We start from the raw sequence: 15,303 nt of genomic DNA, 5'->3' as shown, positions 1-15,303 counted from the left end.
CCCCGCTGATGCCAGGAAGCTCCCCCGCCCGGGTGTAAACACGCGCGTGAAAAATGAAGAGCTACTAGCTCGAAAGCTCAGTGTCATTATCTAGCAGTTCGACGACCACATCCCGTGCCGGGTCCAAGCTCGCACAGTGCACCGGACCTGCACAAAATGTGTCCAGGTCAAGGACTCGCTCAAGGTAGGTGAGGCGAAACTCGATAATGTGGCTGGCTGGCGTGGTCTTCCTCCTCACCAGCTTCAACCATTCCCTTCTCTTCTCTTCTCCTGGGCGTATATATAGAGACGCCTTCGTCTGCTCCCTTCGTACCAGTTCGTACCCCAAGCCAAAACAGCCCCCTGTCGCAAGGCAAGGAGGAGCTGCGCAACAGAGCTAAGCCAAGTCAGTGCAGAGGGAGTGATCAACGGAAGAAGAAGAGGAAGATAAGTAAGTAAGCAAAAAAGGCGAGGATGGATCGAGAGATCCACCGGGTGACGAGCCTGCGGCGGGACAGCTCGCTATGGCGTCGCGGCGACGACGTGTTCTCGCGGACGTCGTCGCGGTTCCAGGAGGAGGAGGACGACGAGGAGGCGCTGCGGTGGGCGGCCCTGGAGCGTCTGCCCACGTACGACCGGGTGCGGCGCGGGATCCTGACGGTGGAGGACGGCGGGGAGAAGGTGGAGGTGGACGTGGGGCGGCTGGGCGCCCACGAGAGCCGGGCGCTGATCGAGCGGCTGGTCCGCGCGGCCGACGACGACCACGAGAACTTCCTCCTCAAGCTCAAGGAGCGCATGGACAGGGTGGGCATCGACTACCCCACCATCGAGGTGCGGTTCGAGAAGCTGGAGATCGAGGCCGAGGTGCGCGTCGGCAACCGCGGCCTCCCCACGCTCATCAACTCCGTCACCAACACCCTCGAGGTAAAGCCGCCTGCACAAAAAGTTCAGTTCCGCTGCAAAACCGATGCCACAGTCCATGGCGGCTTAGCTTCAGCTTGTCTTTGTTTTTCTCCGCACCGTTGGAACAAGCATGTTGATCATAGTTAATGATGACCTGCTCCGTTAACTAATCAGTCTGGCTTGGCCGAGCCCGAGCACTGGTGCATGGTAGGGCCAGTTAGTCGATGAGTATGGGCTGCTTTAGGTGCCGCTGGTTCCGCGAGTGACAGTGCACTTTCGTTTTTCTTATGGTTATATACACTGCTCGACAGCGACGCTGCGAGAATTGAAGCCAAGTAGGGGCTTTGTTTTCCCCTTCTTGCGATTGCAACTTGCCAGCGAGCTGTATGCTTTTGGCTCATCACCAAGCAATGCGGTAGGTGAGTCGCCTCTCGGCGCGTGATATTTTCTACCGTTTCGGCCACTTGTCCTACACAAAATATTACTCTGACCGTGTCTCGCTTTCGAGGCTTTTTCTCTGACTTCAGAATTCCAGATTTATTAAACCTAGCCGCCACCTAATAATAATATTCAACTCCTAATTCGTTCTCCTTTCAGTTGCACCAAGTCCTAATAATTTTCTGTTCCAAAGATAAATGTTTATTTAGACCAGAAAAGGGATCTTTAGGAGTGTACTAAATTTCTTTTTTTTAGACAAAAGTGTACGAAATTTCTTAGCGTAAAGTAGCCCAACAAGAGTCCAAAACCGTTGCGACGCCGGGCTCGGCCCGCAACGGAGCCTGCCGCTCCTACCCCGACTTCATCATCACTCACTAAAAAAAGCAACCTCCGCCGATGGCCACCGGCACCGGCACGGCGCCGCAACGGTCTTTCCCTACCTGGGTCCACCTCCACCGCATCCCCGTCCACGCCACGGAATCGTCCGACCTCCACACCATGGCACGCGATGCTGGCGCATCGGCCGCGCGGCTCTGCGGCATTCCGCCGAGCGCATGGCGTGCGCGTCCACCTCGTTTCGCCAGCGCCACCGCCCACCGCATGCCACGCCATTGGAAGAACCGTGCCCTTTCTCGATATCTAAGTCTGTTGATTGCTCGGTGTGCTCCAGGCCGTCGGGAACGCGCTCCACGTCATCCCCAGCCGGAAGCAGGCCATGACCGTCCTCCACGACGTCAGCGGGATCATCAAGCCCCGGAGGATGACGCTGCTGCTCGGGCCTCCTGGCTCCGGCAAGACCACGCTGCTGCTGGCCATGGCAGGGAAGCTCGACAAGGACCTCAAGGTCTCCGGGAAGGTCACCTACAACGGCCACGCGATGGACGAGTTCGTCCCGCAGAGGACCGCCGCTTACATCAGCCAGCACGATCTCCACATCGGGGAGATGACCGTGAGGGAGACGCTGGCCTTCTCGGCTCGGTGCCAAGGTGTTGGCACTAGATATGGTATGCTGCTGCCTAATTATTGGGAATGTGCTTATCTTATATGGCATCATGGCGATAGGCTCTGAGCTTTGCTGTTTTGCTTCTTCTAGAGATGCTTACTGAGCTGGCGAGAAGGGAAAAGGCAGCGAACATCAAGCCAGATCATGATATCGATGTCTACATGAAGGTGAGATGTTATCACATTTTAGAGCACTTTATGCTTCTTAAAGCTGTTTATGTGGCTAGCTTAGGATTGAGGACAATCATTTGAACAAGGCTTGTTTATCAGTAAATTAGTTAACAGTTGTTTCATTACTTACGCCCTGTAGGCCTCAGCGATGGGAGGGCAAGAATCCAGTATTGTGACAGAATACATACTCAAGGTATAGTCTGCTACCTATGAGTCCAGCTGAAGCACCGCAAGGATGATTCTTATGTACATTTGTGTATTAATAGAATGACGACTTCTCATGTCTGTTACTCTTGTATGTAACTGCAGATACTAGGGCTGGATATTTGTGCTGACACGTTGGTAGGCAATGAGATGCTAAGGGGTATATCTGGTGGACAACGCAAGCGTGTCACAACAGGTATATATATTTTCACCAAGAATGAGGTTCATTTTATATTTGTACAGCAATCCGAGACCTGCACCTTCTTCATCACAGTAAAATTGTCTTATTTAAGAAATTCCTAATCAACTCATGTATCTTCAATGCACAGGTGAAATGCTTGTTGGCCCTGCAAAAGCTCTGTTCATGGATGAGATATCCACTGGACTGGATAGCTCAACCACATACCAGATTGTGAATTCTCTCAGGCAGACTATCCATATCCTAGGCGGAACTGCTGTCATCTCCTTGCTGCAGCCAGCTCCTGAAACATACAACTTGTTTGACGACATTATACTCCTCTCTGACGGGCAGGTTGTGTACCAGGGCCCCCGAGAAAATGTGCTCGAGTTCTTTGAGTTCATGGGCTTCAAATGCCCTGGCAGAAAGGGTGTTGCTGACTTTTTACAGGAGGTATGTGTCTCATCTATAAATTCTTATTACAGATGTGATTCTGTTTTTTCTTAAAGAGAACGGTACTGAAATCTCTGAATAACTGAAAAGGTGACATCAAAGAAAGACCAGGAGCAATATTGGTACAGGGGTGATAGGCCATATCGTTTTGTACCTGTCAAGCAATTTGCGGATGCATTCCGTTCCTTCCATGTGGGCAAGTCGATAGAGAATGAGCTTAAAGTGCCATTTGATAGGACCAGAAGCCACCCTGCTGCTCTGGCCACTTCAAAGTTTGGTGTCAGCAGGATGGAGTTGCTGAAAGCTACTATTGATAGAGAGCTTCTACTCATGAAGAGGAATGCATTCATGTACATATTTAAAGCTGTCAATGTAAGTTCATATCTTTAATATGTTTTCCTTGATTTATTAGGATGGAGATTATTAGGTAGCATCAATCTGAACCTTTCCATCATTGCAGCTAACTCTGATGGCGTTCATTGTGATGACCACATTTTTCCGTACAAACATGCGCCGTAATGTTGAATATGGAACAATCTATTTGGGGGCGCTGTTCTTTGCTCTCGACACGATAATGTTTAATGGTTTTGCGGAGCTTGCGATGACCGTCATGAAACTTCCTGTCTTCTTCAAGCAGAGGGATCTTCTTTTCTTTCCTGCATGGGCCTACACCATACCATCGTGGATTCTTCAGATCCCTATCACGTTTGTTGAAGTTGGAGTTTATGTTTTCACCACGTATTACGTCATTGGATTTGATCCCAGTGTAAGCAGGTATGACACTGATGCAAACATCAATTTGCTTACACAATTATATTGCTTCTTAGGCAGTTATGTATTTTTGTGAGCAAGTATTTTAAATTATTGCTCCACAAGAACTAGCTCTGTGAAGTCTGAATGATTTCTTGTGCTCAGGTTCTTTAAGCAGTATCTGCTGCTCCTTGCGATCAATCAGATGTCATCTTCTCTGTTCCGCTTCATTGCTGGAATTGGAAGAGACATGGTTGTGTCCCACACCTTTGGACCTTTATCACTGTTGGCTTTTGCAGCATTGGGTGGCTTTATCCTTGCAAGACGTAAGTTACTGGCTCGACCATGATAAAAAGAATGTTGCCGTCTTTACATGACAACAATGGAACTAAATGTTGATTTTTGCTTACATGGTACCATCTTATTTGTCTTTTCCAGCTGATATCAAAAAGTGGTGGATTTGGGGTTACTGGATATCTCCCCTATCATATGCACAGAACGCTATTTCAACAAACGAATTTTTGGGGCCCAGTTGGAACCAAGTAAGTACCCTCTGTCTTGAGAAGAAATCAAAGTCACCACGACACACACATAGAAAATTCAACATGTATTCATATTTTACAGATTGTTAGTGGAACAAATGAGACCATTGGAGTTACCGTGCTTAAGAATCGTGGCATCTTTACGGAAGCTAAGTGGTATTGGATTGGGCTTGGTGCCATGGTTGGATACACTCTCCTCTTCAACCTGCTCTACACCTTAGCACTTTCAGTTTTGAGTCGTAAGTATATTTACAAAACTACTTATTTATCAAGGATCAGATAATCAACATTTGCAGGTTATAACTAAGGCATTTAACTTATAGGATAATAACTGTAGCCACTTTCTTTTCTTTGCAGCATTGACAGACGCTCACCCATCAATGTCTGAAGAGGAACTGAAAGAAAAACATGCAAATTTAACTGGTAAAGCTCTAGAGGGTCATAAGGAAAAGAATTCTAGGAAGCAGGAATTGGAATTATCTCACATTAGTGACCGGAACTCGGGGATTAGTGGCGTGGACTCTAGTGACAGCAGGAAGAGAATGGTACTTCCATTTACACCACTGTCACTCACCTTTAACGACACAAAATACTCGGTGGACATGCCAGAGGTAAATTTCCTATCAATGAACATGAGAGCACAATTATGATTGTATACCCATTACCCAAGTTTGCTTACCCAGGTATATTGCTTTATATCCGCAGGCAATGAAAGCACAAGGAGTAACGGAAGACCGCTTGTTGCTTTTGAAGGGTGTCAGTGGTTCTTTTAGGCCAGGAGTACTTACTGCATTAATGGGTGTGAGTGGTGCTGGAAAGACAACCCTGATGGATGTTTTAGCGGGTAGGAAAACCGGAGGATACATAGAGGGGGAAATCACCGTATCAGGCTATCCAAAGAAGCAAGAGACCTTTGCACGTATATCGGGATACTGTGAGCAAAATGATATTCATTCTCCACATGTGACAATATATGAATCACTCGTATTTTCTGCATGGCTGCGGCTTCCTGCAGAGGTTGACTCAGAAAGAAGAAAGGTTAGTTAGCTTTGATCTAGGCAAATGACCAGTTCTTGATTTCTTTTTTCTCATCTGATTGGAGATCTTACCGGCTGAACTGTGATGACAGATGTTCATCGAGGAGATCATGGATCTTGTAGAGCTCACATCATTGAGGGGGGCACTTGTTGGGCTCCCTGGAGTGAATGGTCTATCAACTGAGCAACGCAAGAGGCTTACAATTGCCGTGGAGCTTGTTGCTAACCCGTCAATCATTTTTATGGATGAGCCAACATCTGGTCTTGATGCTCGTGCAGCTGCAATTGTGATGAGGACTGTTAGGAACACTGTTAACACTGGCAGGACCGTTGTTTGCACCATCCACCAGCCAAGTATTGACATATTTGAAGCATTTGATGAGGTAGTTATTCATTATTCTCTATTTCAGTTATTATCCTTAGCTTTATTAAGGTCATATAGTGACTATGTATGGCTGCAGCTTTTCTTGATGAAGAGAGGGGGAGAAGAAATTTATGTTGGTCCTGTTGGCCAAAATTCAGCAAATTTGATTGAGTATTTTGAGGTAAGAAGATCAAAACCAGCAGTTGTACCACACCTTGTAACTCTTGTTGCCAGCTAGATCACATCGAACATTCCTTGTGTACGTTTATTCAGGAAATTGAAGGCATTAGTAAGATAAAAGATGGATATAACCCAGCGACATGGATGTTGGAAGTGTCCTCTAGTGCGCAGGAGGAAATGCTTGGTATTGATTTCGCTGAAGTTTACAGACAATCAGAACTATATCAGTAAGCTTCCCCACAAGACATTTATATACATTGTAGCGTGAGTGACACTTCTAACTACTTTTCATTTTCGCAATTTCAGAAGGAACAAGGAACTCATAAAGGAGCTAAGCATGCCAGCTCCTGGCTCTAGTGATCTCAACTTCCCTACACAGTACTCTAGATCATTCGTCACACAGTGTCTAGCTTGCTTGTGGAAGCAAAAGTTGTCATATTGGAGAAACCCATCCTACACGGCAGTGAGATTACTCTTCACCATCGTCATTGCGCTAATGTTCGGAACGATGTTCTGGGACCTTGGAAGTAAAACGTACATCTCCTAACTGATACTATAACTTCATTTTTTTTGTACTTTGGATATAGTAGCTACTTCAAGTAAGATATATCTGACGCCTTATATCGCGATGCAGTCGAAGATCACAGGATCTATTCAATGCCATGGGATCAATGTATGCTGCAGTACTATACATCGGAGTGCAAAATTCTGGTTCTGTTCAACCAGTTGTCGTGGTGGAGCGAACAGTCTTTTACCGGGAAAGAGCAGCTGGCATGTATTCAGCTTTTCCATATGCATTTGGACAGGTAATTTCTTAGACTCTCGGTTTACCTATTTCATGGCATATGTATGAATGACCTTTGAGACTGGCAATCGAAGTCACAGCCGTGGTTAAAGTAACAGAACTGGCAGTTTATCATGGCTCAGTTTATCAACATTCTTGAATTATCTCAATCCTGGAACCTAAACAATGTCATGTTATCCCTTTTCTAGGTTGCTATCGAATTTCCGTACGTATTGGTTCAGGCTTTGATATATGGCGGGCTAGTCTATTCCATGATTGGATTCGAATGGACAGTTGCCAAGTTCTTGTGGTACTTGTTCTTCATGTACTTCACCATGCTATATTTCACGTTCTATGGAATGATGGCTGTTGGCTTGACGCCGAATGAGAGCATAGCAGCTATCATCTCATCAGCATTCTACAACGTATGGAACCTCTTCTCAGGATATCTTATCCCCCGACCTGTAAGTTACACTCTTGATACATTTTTCATTTCTTGTGTGTAAACTTTGTACTTACCAGTGCTCCTTGTCTTTCACATTACTCATCCATTGAACTTTTAATTCAGAAACTTCCTATTTGGTGGAGGTGGTACTCATGGATTTGCCCGGTGGCATGGACGCTATACGGACTGGTTGCCTCCCAGTTTGGTGATATCCAACAACCGCTCGATCAGGGAGTTCCAGGCCCACAGATAACTGTGGCCCAGTTTGTCACGGACTACTTTGGTTTCCATCATGACTTCTTGTGGGTTGTGGCGGTGGTGCACGTTGCTTTCACCGTGCTGTTCGCCTTCCTGTTTAGTTTCGCCATCATGAGGTTCAACTTCCAGAAAAGATGAGGAGGATGACATTCTTTCAGATTCCTTGTACGTAGTGCCATACTGCTGTCCAACAGCCAGTGCGGATGGATTGTACAAAGTATAGTTGTTTCTGTAGATGATATAGAGGTTATTTTGTATTTCAAGCATGTAGAAATTCCGCACAACTATGCTCTCTACTCTCTAGGACTTGTAGGAAAGGCTAATTAGTCTTGTTGAGCCTCCAGCTTCTTTACCAGCTCTAGCTGAGTAACTGCTACTTACTTTTCTCGTCGGAGAATGTAAACCCGACCAGTAATGTTGTCATTTCTGACGAGTTAATGGAGGCAGAAATTTTGTTGATTCTTCAATCCCTTGTGAAACTTCCCATTGCTGCCCAAAAATTACAAAGCAATTGTTTTATCTCGAGATTTGTTTGATTACTTAGTGGCAGCGCCGCAGTGAGTATGTTTCCTTGGGTAACTATCATCTCATCAGTTCTGCTAACCAAGAGGCTGGCTAATGGGCCCAGGAAATTGTACTATCTCTATTTGAAGGCCTCTTTGGATTGAAGGATTTTCATAGGAATATTGAAGGATTCCAATCCATTGGTTTTTTCCTAAGGAAGCCCTTTGGATCAAAGGAGTGACACCTCCAAAATTCCTATGGATTGCATTCCAACTCTGCTAATCTTTTTTTTACACTGATTCGCGTAGGATCGAGGCACTTTTCCTATGTTTTTTCTGTGTTCCATCCAAATGACCATTCTTGCAGTTTTCCTTTGTTTTGCAATCCTCTGTTTTGCACCTACAATCCCGTCAAATTCCTGTATTTTTTGAATTCCTGTGTTTTCTAATTCTGTGATCCAAAGAAGCTCTGAGTTCTCTCGATAGAGTTTTCTTGTTGCCATCAAATCCAGCTTCTGCCGGGCAGCGTTTTCGCGGAGTTTTTGCACCTTTGTGCTCGTCTTTTTGTTCGATTTCTGTTCTTCAGTTACTGAAAGCCTAATTCGAGACTCTACAACACATGTATCTTTAATTATTCTAGTTCAAACTATATTAGGTTTGGTCAACTCGTAATTTGCCCGTTAGTTTGTCCAACTTGGGAACTGGATTCATCAATGACATCATGCATGTCCATGCAAGAGATGACGATGGATGGCATTACAGAGAACACTCAAAAAGTAACATTAAGCAGGCATATTTTCCAGATTTTCGAGTTCAAAAGTTAGAAAAGCAACTGATCATACAAGTCACATAAACTACTACTTGCGGAGCAAATCCCTAAAAGGTCACGTCACTATATTTGGCGTCGTCTGTCCTCTTTCGGATGTCAATTCTCTCGAGAAGGCCAGGCAAACACAGGTGCCGCCCCTATTACCCGACTCCATTCGCCATAATTTCCTGCTCCTGGCTCTTTGCTACACTCTGCTTCGCCCAGATATATCCACGTGCCGGACGAGACTCGGGAGTCTTCTGCCAGCAAAGGACCAGGTGATAGTGACGGTATGGGACGGCTGGCGTGGCTGCCGATTAATTAATGAATTCTCCCATTTGCTTTGATCCGACATGGTATCCTGTCTTTGCGTATCTAATTTTGATATCAGCACAGACACAAGCACTCACATAAATCCATAATAAAACTGAAACGACAAAACAAATATGAATGTGACGTCCACAGCGCTTTATGGTTTTTTCTCAAAAGAGGCAACGCTCCGGCCTGTACTGATGCGCACATCCATAGCAAAGCACTATGGTTGTTCGGTGGACGCAAGCAAACGGAATTCCAAATCGAATAGAACTAAGAAACAAATTTTACAAAGCAAACATGGCACTCGTGCTCGTCACATCAACCATCGTGATACATCTCAAACAATTACAGTACAATATAACAAAAACAAATCAAGAACATAATATGACTTGGAATACACTGATCCATTGTCCCCCTATATAGGACATAAGTTTCCTTTTATTTTTTTATAGACATAAATTGGAACTCTAGACAAAGCAATAAGTGGAAGTAGATGAATAAACGTACTATTTCAGAAAATTAGTAATTTGAACTAAAACCACGACGCTTAATATGGATTGGAGGGAGTATAAGGGCATCTCCAACGCCGACATGTAAACCTCTCGCACCCGTTCGGATCGCGGAAACCATGCAACTCCAACCTATATCGGTCCGCGGAGCGGTCCGGACGCGATTTCTCCCGCAAACCGGAGACAAACATGGGGGAGATTTGCGGGAGTCCGGACACACGAAACGTCGCTCTCCGCCCCCTGGATGAAGGAAATATGCCCTAGAGGCAATAATAAAGTTGTTATTTATATTTTCTTATATCATGATAAATGCTTATTATTCATGCTAGAATTGTATTAACCGAAAACTTGATACATGTGTGGATACATAGACAAAACACAATGTCCCTAGTAAGCCTCTACTAGACTAGCTCGTTAATCGAAGATGGTTAAGTTTCCTAACCATAGACATATGTTGTCATTTGATGAACGGGATCACATCATTAGGAGAATGATGTGATGGATAAGACCCATTCGTTAGCTTAGCATAATGATCGTTAAGTTTTATTGCTCTTGCTTTCTTCATGACTTATACATATTTCTTTGACTATGAGATTATGCAACTCCTGAATACCTTGTGTGCTATCAAACGTCAAAACATAACTGGGTGATTATAAAGATGCTCTACAGGTATCTCCGAAGGTGTTTGTTGGGTTGGCATAGATCGAGATTAGGATTTGTCACTCCGAGTATCGGAGAGGTATCTCTGGGCCCTCTCGGTGATGCACATCATGATAAGCCTTGCAAGCAATGTGACTAATGAGTTAGTTACGGGATGATGCATTACGAAACGAGTAAAGAGACTTGCCGATAACGAGATTGAACTAGGTATGAAGATACCGACGATCGAATCTCGGGCAAGTAACATACCAATGACAAAGGGAATGCTGTATGTTGTCATTACGGTTTGACCGATAAAGATCTTCGTAGAATATGTAGGAACCAATGTGAGCATCCAGGTTCCGCTGTTGGTTATTGATCGGAGATGTGTTTCGGTCATGTCTACATAGTTCTCGAACCCGTAGGGTCCGCACGCTTAACGTTCGATGACGATTTGTATTATGAGTTATGTGTTTTGGTGACCGAAGATTGTTCGGAGTCCCGAACGAGATCACGGATATGACGAGGAGTCTCGAAATGGTTGAGAGGTAAAGATTGATATATTGGATGATAGTATTCAGACATCAGAATGGTTCCGGAGTGTTTCTGGTATTTATCGGAGTACCGAGCGGTTACCGGAACCCCCTGGGGAAGTAATGGGCCACATGGGCCATAGGGGAGAGGCAAGGCAGCCCACAAGGGGGGTGGCGCCCCCCATGGGAGTCCAAATTGGACTAGGGGAGGGGGCGCCCCCCTTTCCTTCTCCCTCTCCCTCTCCTTCCCCGTTTCCCCCTCCGATGGAAGGAAGGGGGGTGAATAGGACTAGGAGTCCAAGTGGGATTCCCCCCACTTGGCGCGCCCCCTAGGCCGTCCTCCTCCCCTCTCCCTCCTTTATATACGGGGGCAGGGGGCACCTCTAAGGCACATCAATTGTTCTTAGCCGTGTGCGGTGCCCCCCTCCACCGTTTACTCCTCCGGTCATATTGTTGTAGTGCTTAGGCGAAGTCCTGCGCAGATCACTTCACCATCACCGTCACCACGCTGTCGTGCTGACGGAACTCTCCCTCGACACTTTGCTGGATCAAGAGTTCGAGGGACGTCATCGAGCTGAACATGTGCAGAACTCGGAGGTGTCGTACGTTTGGTACTTGATCGGTTGAATCGAGAAGACGTTTGACTACATCAACCGCGTTAAACAAATGCTTCCGCTTTCGGTCTACGAGGGTACGTGGACACACTCTCCCTCTCTCGTTGCTATGCATCTCATAGATAGATCTTGCGTGATCGTAGGAATTTTTTTGAAATTGCATGCTACGTTCCCCAACAGTGGTATCAGAGCCAGGTCTATGCGCAGATGATATGCACGAGTAGAACACAAAGAGTTGTGGATGGTGATCGTCATACTGCTTACCACCAATGTCTTATTTTGATTTGGCGGTATTGTTGGATGAAGCGGTCCGGACCAACCTTACATGACCATGTTCATGAGACCGGTTCCACCGATAGACATGCAACTAGTTTTGCATAAAGGTGGCTGGCGGGTGTCTGTTTCTCCAACTTTAGTTGAATCGAATATGACTACGGCCGGTCCTTGTTGAAGGTTAAAACAACAAACTTGATAAATCACCGTTGTGGTTTTGATGCGTAGGTAAGAACGGTTCTTGCTAGAAGCCCGTAGCAGCCACGTAAAAATTGCAACAACAAAGTAGAGGACGTCTAACTTGTTTTTGCAGGGCATGTTGTGATGTGATATGGTCAAGACATGATGTGATATACGTTATTGTATGAGATGATCATGTTTTGTAAAAGTTATCGGCAACTGGCAGGAGCCTTATGGTTGTCACTATATTGTATGAAATGCAAACGCCATGTAATTGTGTTACTTTATCACTATGCATTAGCGATAGTTGTAGAAGAAATAGTTGTCGAGACGACCACGATGCTACGATGGAGATCAAGGTGTCAAGCCGGTGATGATGGAGATCATGACGGTACTTTGGAGATGTTGATCAAAGGCACAAGATGATGATGGCCATGTCATGTCACATATTTTGATTGCATGATGTTTATCTTTTATGCATCTTATTTTGCTTAGTACGGCGGTAGCACTATAAGATGATCCCTCACTAAAATTTCAAGGTATAAGTGATCTCCCTGAGTATGCACCGTTGCGACAGTTCGTCGTGCCGAGACACCACGTGATGATCGGGTGTGATAAGCTCTACGTTCACATACAACGAGTGCAAGACAGTTTTGCACATGCGGAATACTCGGGTTAAACTTGACGAGCCTAGCATGTATAGACATGGCCTCAGAACACTGGAGACCGAAAGGTTGAACGTGAATCATATAGTAGATATGATCAACATAGATATGTTCACCATTGAAAACTACTCCATCTCACATGATGATCGGACATGGTTTAGTTGATATGGATCACGTGATCATTTAGATGACTCAAGGGATGTCTATCTAAGTGGGAGTTCTTAAGTAATATGATTAATTGAACTTAATTTATCATGAACTTAGTCCTGATAGTTTTTGCATATCTATGTTGTAGATCAATAGGTTGCGTATAGCTCCCCTGTTTTATTTTTGATATGTTCCTAGAGAAAAACTATGTTGAAAGATGATAGTAGCAATGATGCGGACTGGGTCCGTGATCTGAGGATTATCCTCATTGCTGCACAGAAGAATTATGTCCTTGATACACCGCTAGGTGACAGACCTATTGCAGGAGCAGATGGAGACGTTGTGAACGTTTGACAAGCTCGGTATGATGAATACTTGATAGTTTAGTGCACCATGCTTCACGGCTTAGAACCAGGACTTAAAAAATGTTTTGAACGCCATGGAGTATATGAGATGTTTCAATAGCTGAAAATGATATTTCAGACTCATGCCCGTGTTAAGAAGTATGAGACCTCTGACAAGTACTTTGCCTACAAGATGGAGGAGAATAGCTCAGCTAGTGAGCATGTGCTCAGAATGTCTAGTACTACAATCGCTTGAATCAAGTGGGAGTTAATCTTCCAGATAAGATAGTGATTGACAAATTTCTCTAGTCACTATCACCAAGTTATTAGAACTTCGTGATGAACTATAATATGCAAGGGATGACGAAAACGATTCCCAAGCTCTTCGCTATGCTGAAATCAGCGAAGGTAGAAATCAAGAAATAGCATCAAGTGTTGATAGTTAACAAGACCACTAGTTTCAAGAAAAAGGGCAAGGGAAAGAAGGGGAACTTCAAAAAGAATGGCAAAGCAAGTTGCCACTCTCTTGAAGAATCCCAAAGCTAGACCTAAGCCTGAAACTGAGTGCTTCTACTACAAAGGAAATGGTCACTGGAAGCGGAACTACCCCAAATACTTGGCGGATAAGAAGGATGGCATAGTGAACAAAGGTATATTTGATATACAAGTTATTGACGTGTACTTAACTATTGTTCATAGTAGCCCCTGGGTATTTGATACCGATTTAGTTGCTAAAATTAGTAACTCAAAACAGGAGTTGCAGAATGAACAGAGACTAGTTAAGAGCGAAGTGACGATGTGTGTTGGAAGTGATTCCAAGGTTTATACGATCACCATCGCACATTCCCTCTACCTTTGGGATTAGTGTTGAACCTGAAATAAATGTTATTTGGTGTTTTCTTTGAGCATGAATATGATTAGACCATGTTTATTGCAACAGGGTTATTCATTTAAGTTAGAGAATAATTGTTGTTCTGTTTACATGAATAAAACATTCTATGGTCATACACCCAAGGTGAATGGTTTATTGAATCTCGATCGTAGTGATACACATATTCATAATATTGATGCCAAAAGATGCAAAGTTGGTAATGATAGTGCAACATATTTGTGACACTGCCGTTTAGGTCATATTGGTGTAAAGCGCATGAAGAAACTCCATGCAGATGGTTTTTGGAATCACTTGATTATGAATCATTTGATACTTGCAAACCATGCCTCATGGGCAAGATGACTAAGACTCCGTCGTCCAGAACAATGGAGCGAGCCACTGACTTATTGGAAATAATACATATCGATGTATGCGGTCCGATGAGTGTTGAGGCTTGTGGCGGGTATCATTATTTTCTAACCTTCACAGATGATTTGAGCAGATATGGATATATCTACTTAATGAAACACAAGTCTGAAACATATGAAAAGTTCAAAGAATTTTAGAGTGAAGTGGAGAATTATCGTAACAAGAAAATAAAGTTTCTACGATCTGATCGCAGAGGCGAATATTTGAGTTACGAGTTTGGCCTTCATTTAAAACAATGTAGAATAGTTTCACAACTCACGCCACCTAGAACACCATGGCGTAATGGTATGTCCGAACGTCGTCACCGTACTTTATTGGATATGGTGCGATCTATGAAGTCTCTTACCGATTTACCACTATCATTTTGGGGTTATGCATTAGAGACAACTGCATTCACATTAAATAGGGCACTATCTAAATCCGTTGAGACGACACCGTATGAACTGCGGTTTGGCAAGAAACCTAAGCTGTCGTTTCTTAAAGTTTGGGGTTGCGATGCCTATGTGAAAAAGTTTCAAACTGATAAGCTCGAACCCAAATCGGAGAAGTGCGTCTTCATAGGATACCCAAAAGAAATTGTTGGGTACACCTTCTATCACAGATCCGAAGGCAAGATTTTTGTTGCTAAGAACGGATCCTTTCTAGAGAAGGAGTTTCTCTCGAAAGAAGTGAATAGAAGGAAAGTGGAACTTGATAAGGTAATTGTACTTTCTCTCAAATTGGAAAGTATCTCATCACAGAAATCAGTTCCAGCGATGCCTACACCAACTAGAGAGGAAGCTAAT

At 44.4% G+C, this 15,303-nt stretch overlaps 1 protein-coding gene across 1 annotated transcript; it reads left to right on the top strand.

Moving 5' to 3' along the window:
• The first annotated feature begins 233 nt into the window (after window positions 1-233).
• LOC125543865 (ABC transporter G family member 37) lies at window positions 234-8,155 on the top strand. The gene is made up of 20 exons (XM_048707357.1): window positions 234-903; window positions 1,991-2,324; window positions 2,414-2,490; window positions 2,633-2,686; window positions 2,803-2,893; window positions 3,027-3,328; window positions 3,419-3,700; window positions 3,789-4,102; window positions 4,244-4,404; window positions 4,517-4,620; window positions 4,703-4,859; window positions 4,978-5,231; window positions 5,326-5,658; window positions 5,750-6,040; window positions 6,119-6,202; window positions 6,295-6,428; window positions 6,508-6,735; window positions 6,836-7,007; window positions 7,195-7,449; window positions 7,554-8,155. Exons 1-20 carry the CDS (start codon window positions 454-456, stop codon window positions 7,824-7,826), a joined length of 4,350 nt encoding a protein of 1,449 aa, XP_048563314.1. The 5' UTR covers window positions 234-453; the 3' UTR covers window positions 7,827-8,155.
• The last annotated feature ends 7,148 nt before the right edge of the window (window positions 8,156-15,303 follow it).

This window comes from Triticum urartu, chromosome 3, assembly GCF_003073215.2.
Source record: "Triticum urartu cultivar G1812 chromosome 3, Tu2.1, whole genome shotgun sequence".
Taxonomy (NCBI): Eukaryota; Viridiplantae; Streptophyta; class Magnoliopsida; order Poales; family Poaceae; genus Triticum; species Triticum urartu.
This window is presented reverse-complemented; position numbering and strand designations above follow the sequence as displayed.

Coding starts and splice junctions, on each gene's coding strand:
- LOC125543865 (XM_048707357.1), top strand. CDS start 454: ATGGATCGAGAGATCCACCGGGTGACGAGCCTGCGGCGGGACAGCTCG. Junction 5,659..5,749: donor TTGACTCAGAAAGAAGAAAG/GTTAGTTAGCTT, acceptor CTGTGATGACAG/ATGTTCATCGAGGAGATCAT. Junction 6,203..6,294: donor ATTTGATTGAGTATTTTGAG/GTAAGAAGATCA, acceptor ACGTTTATTCAG/GAAATTGAAGGCATTAGTAA.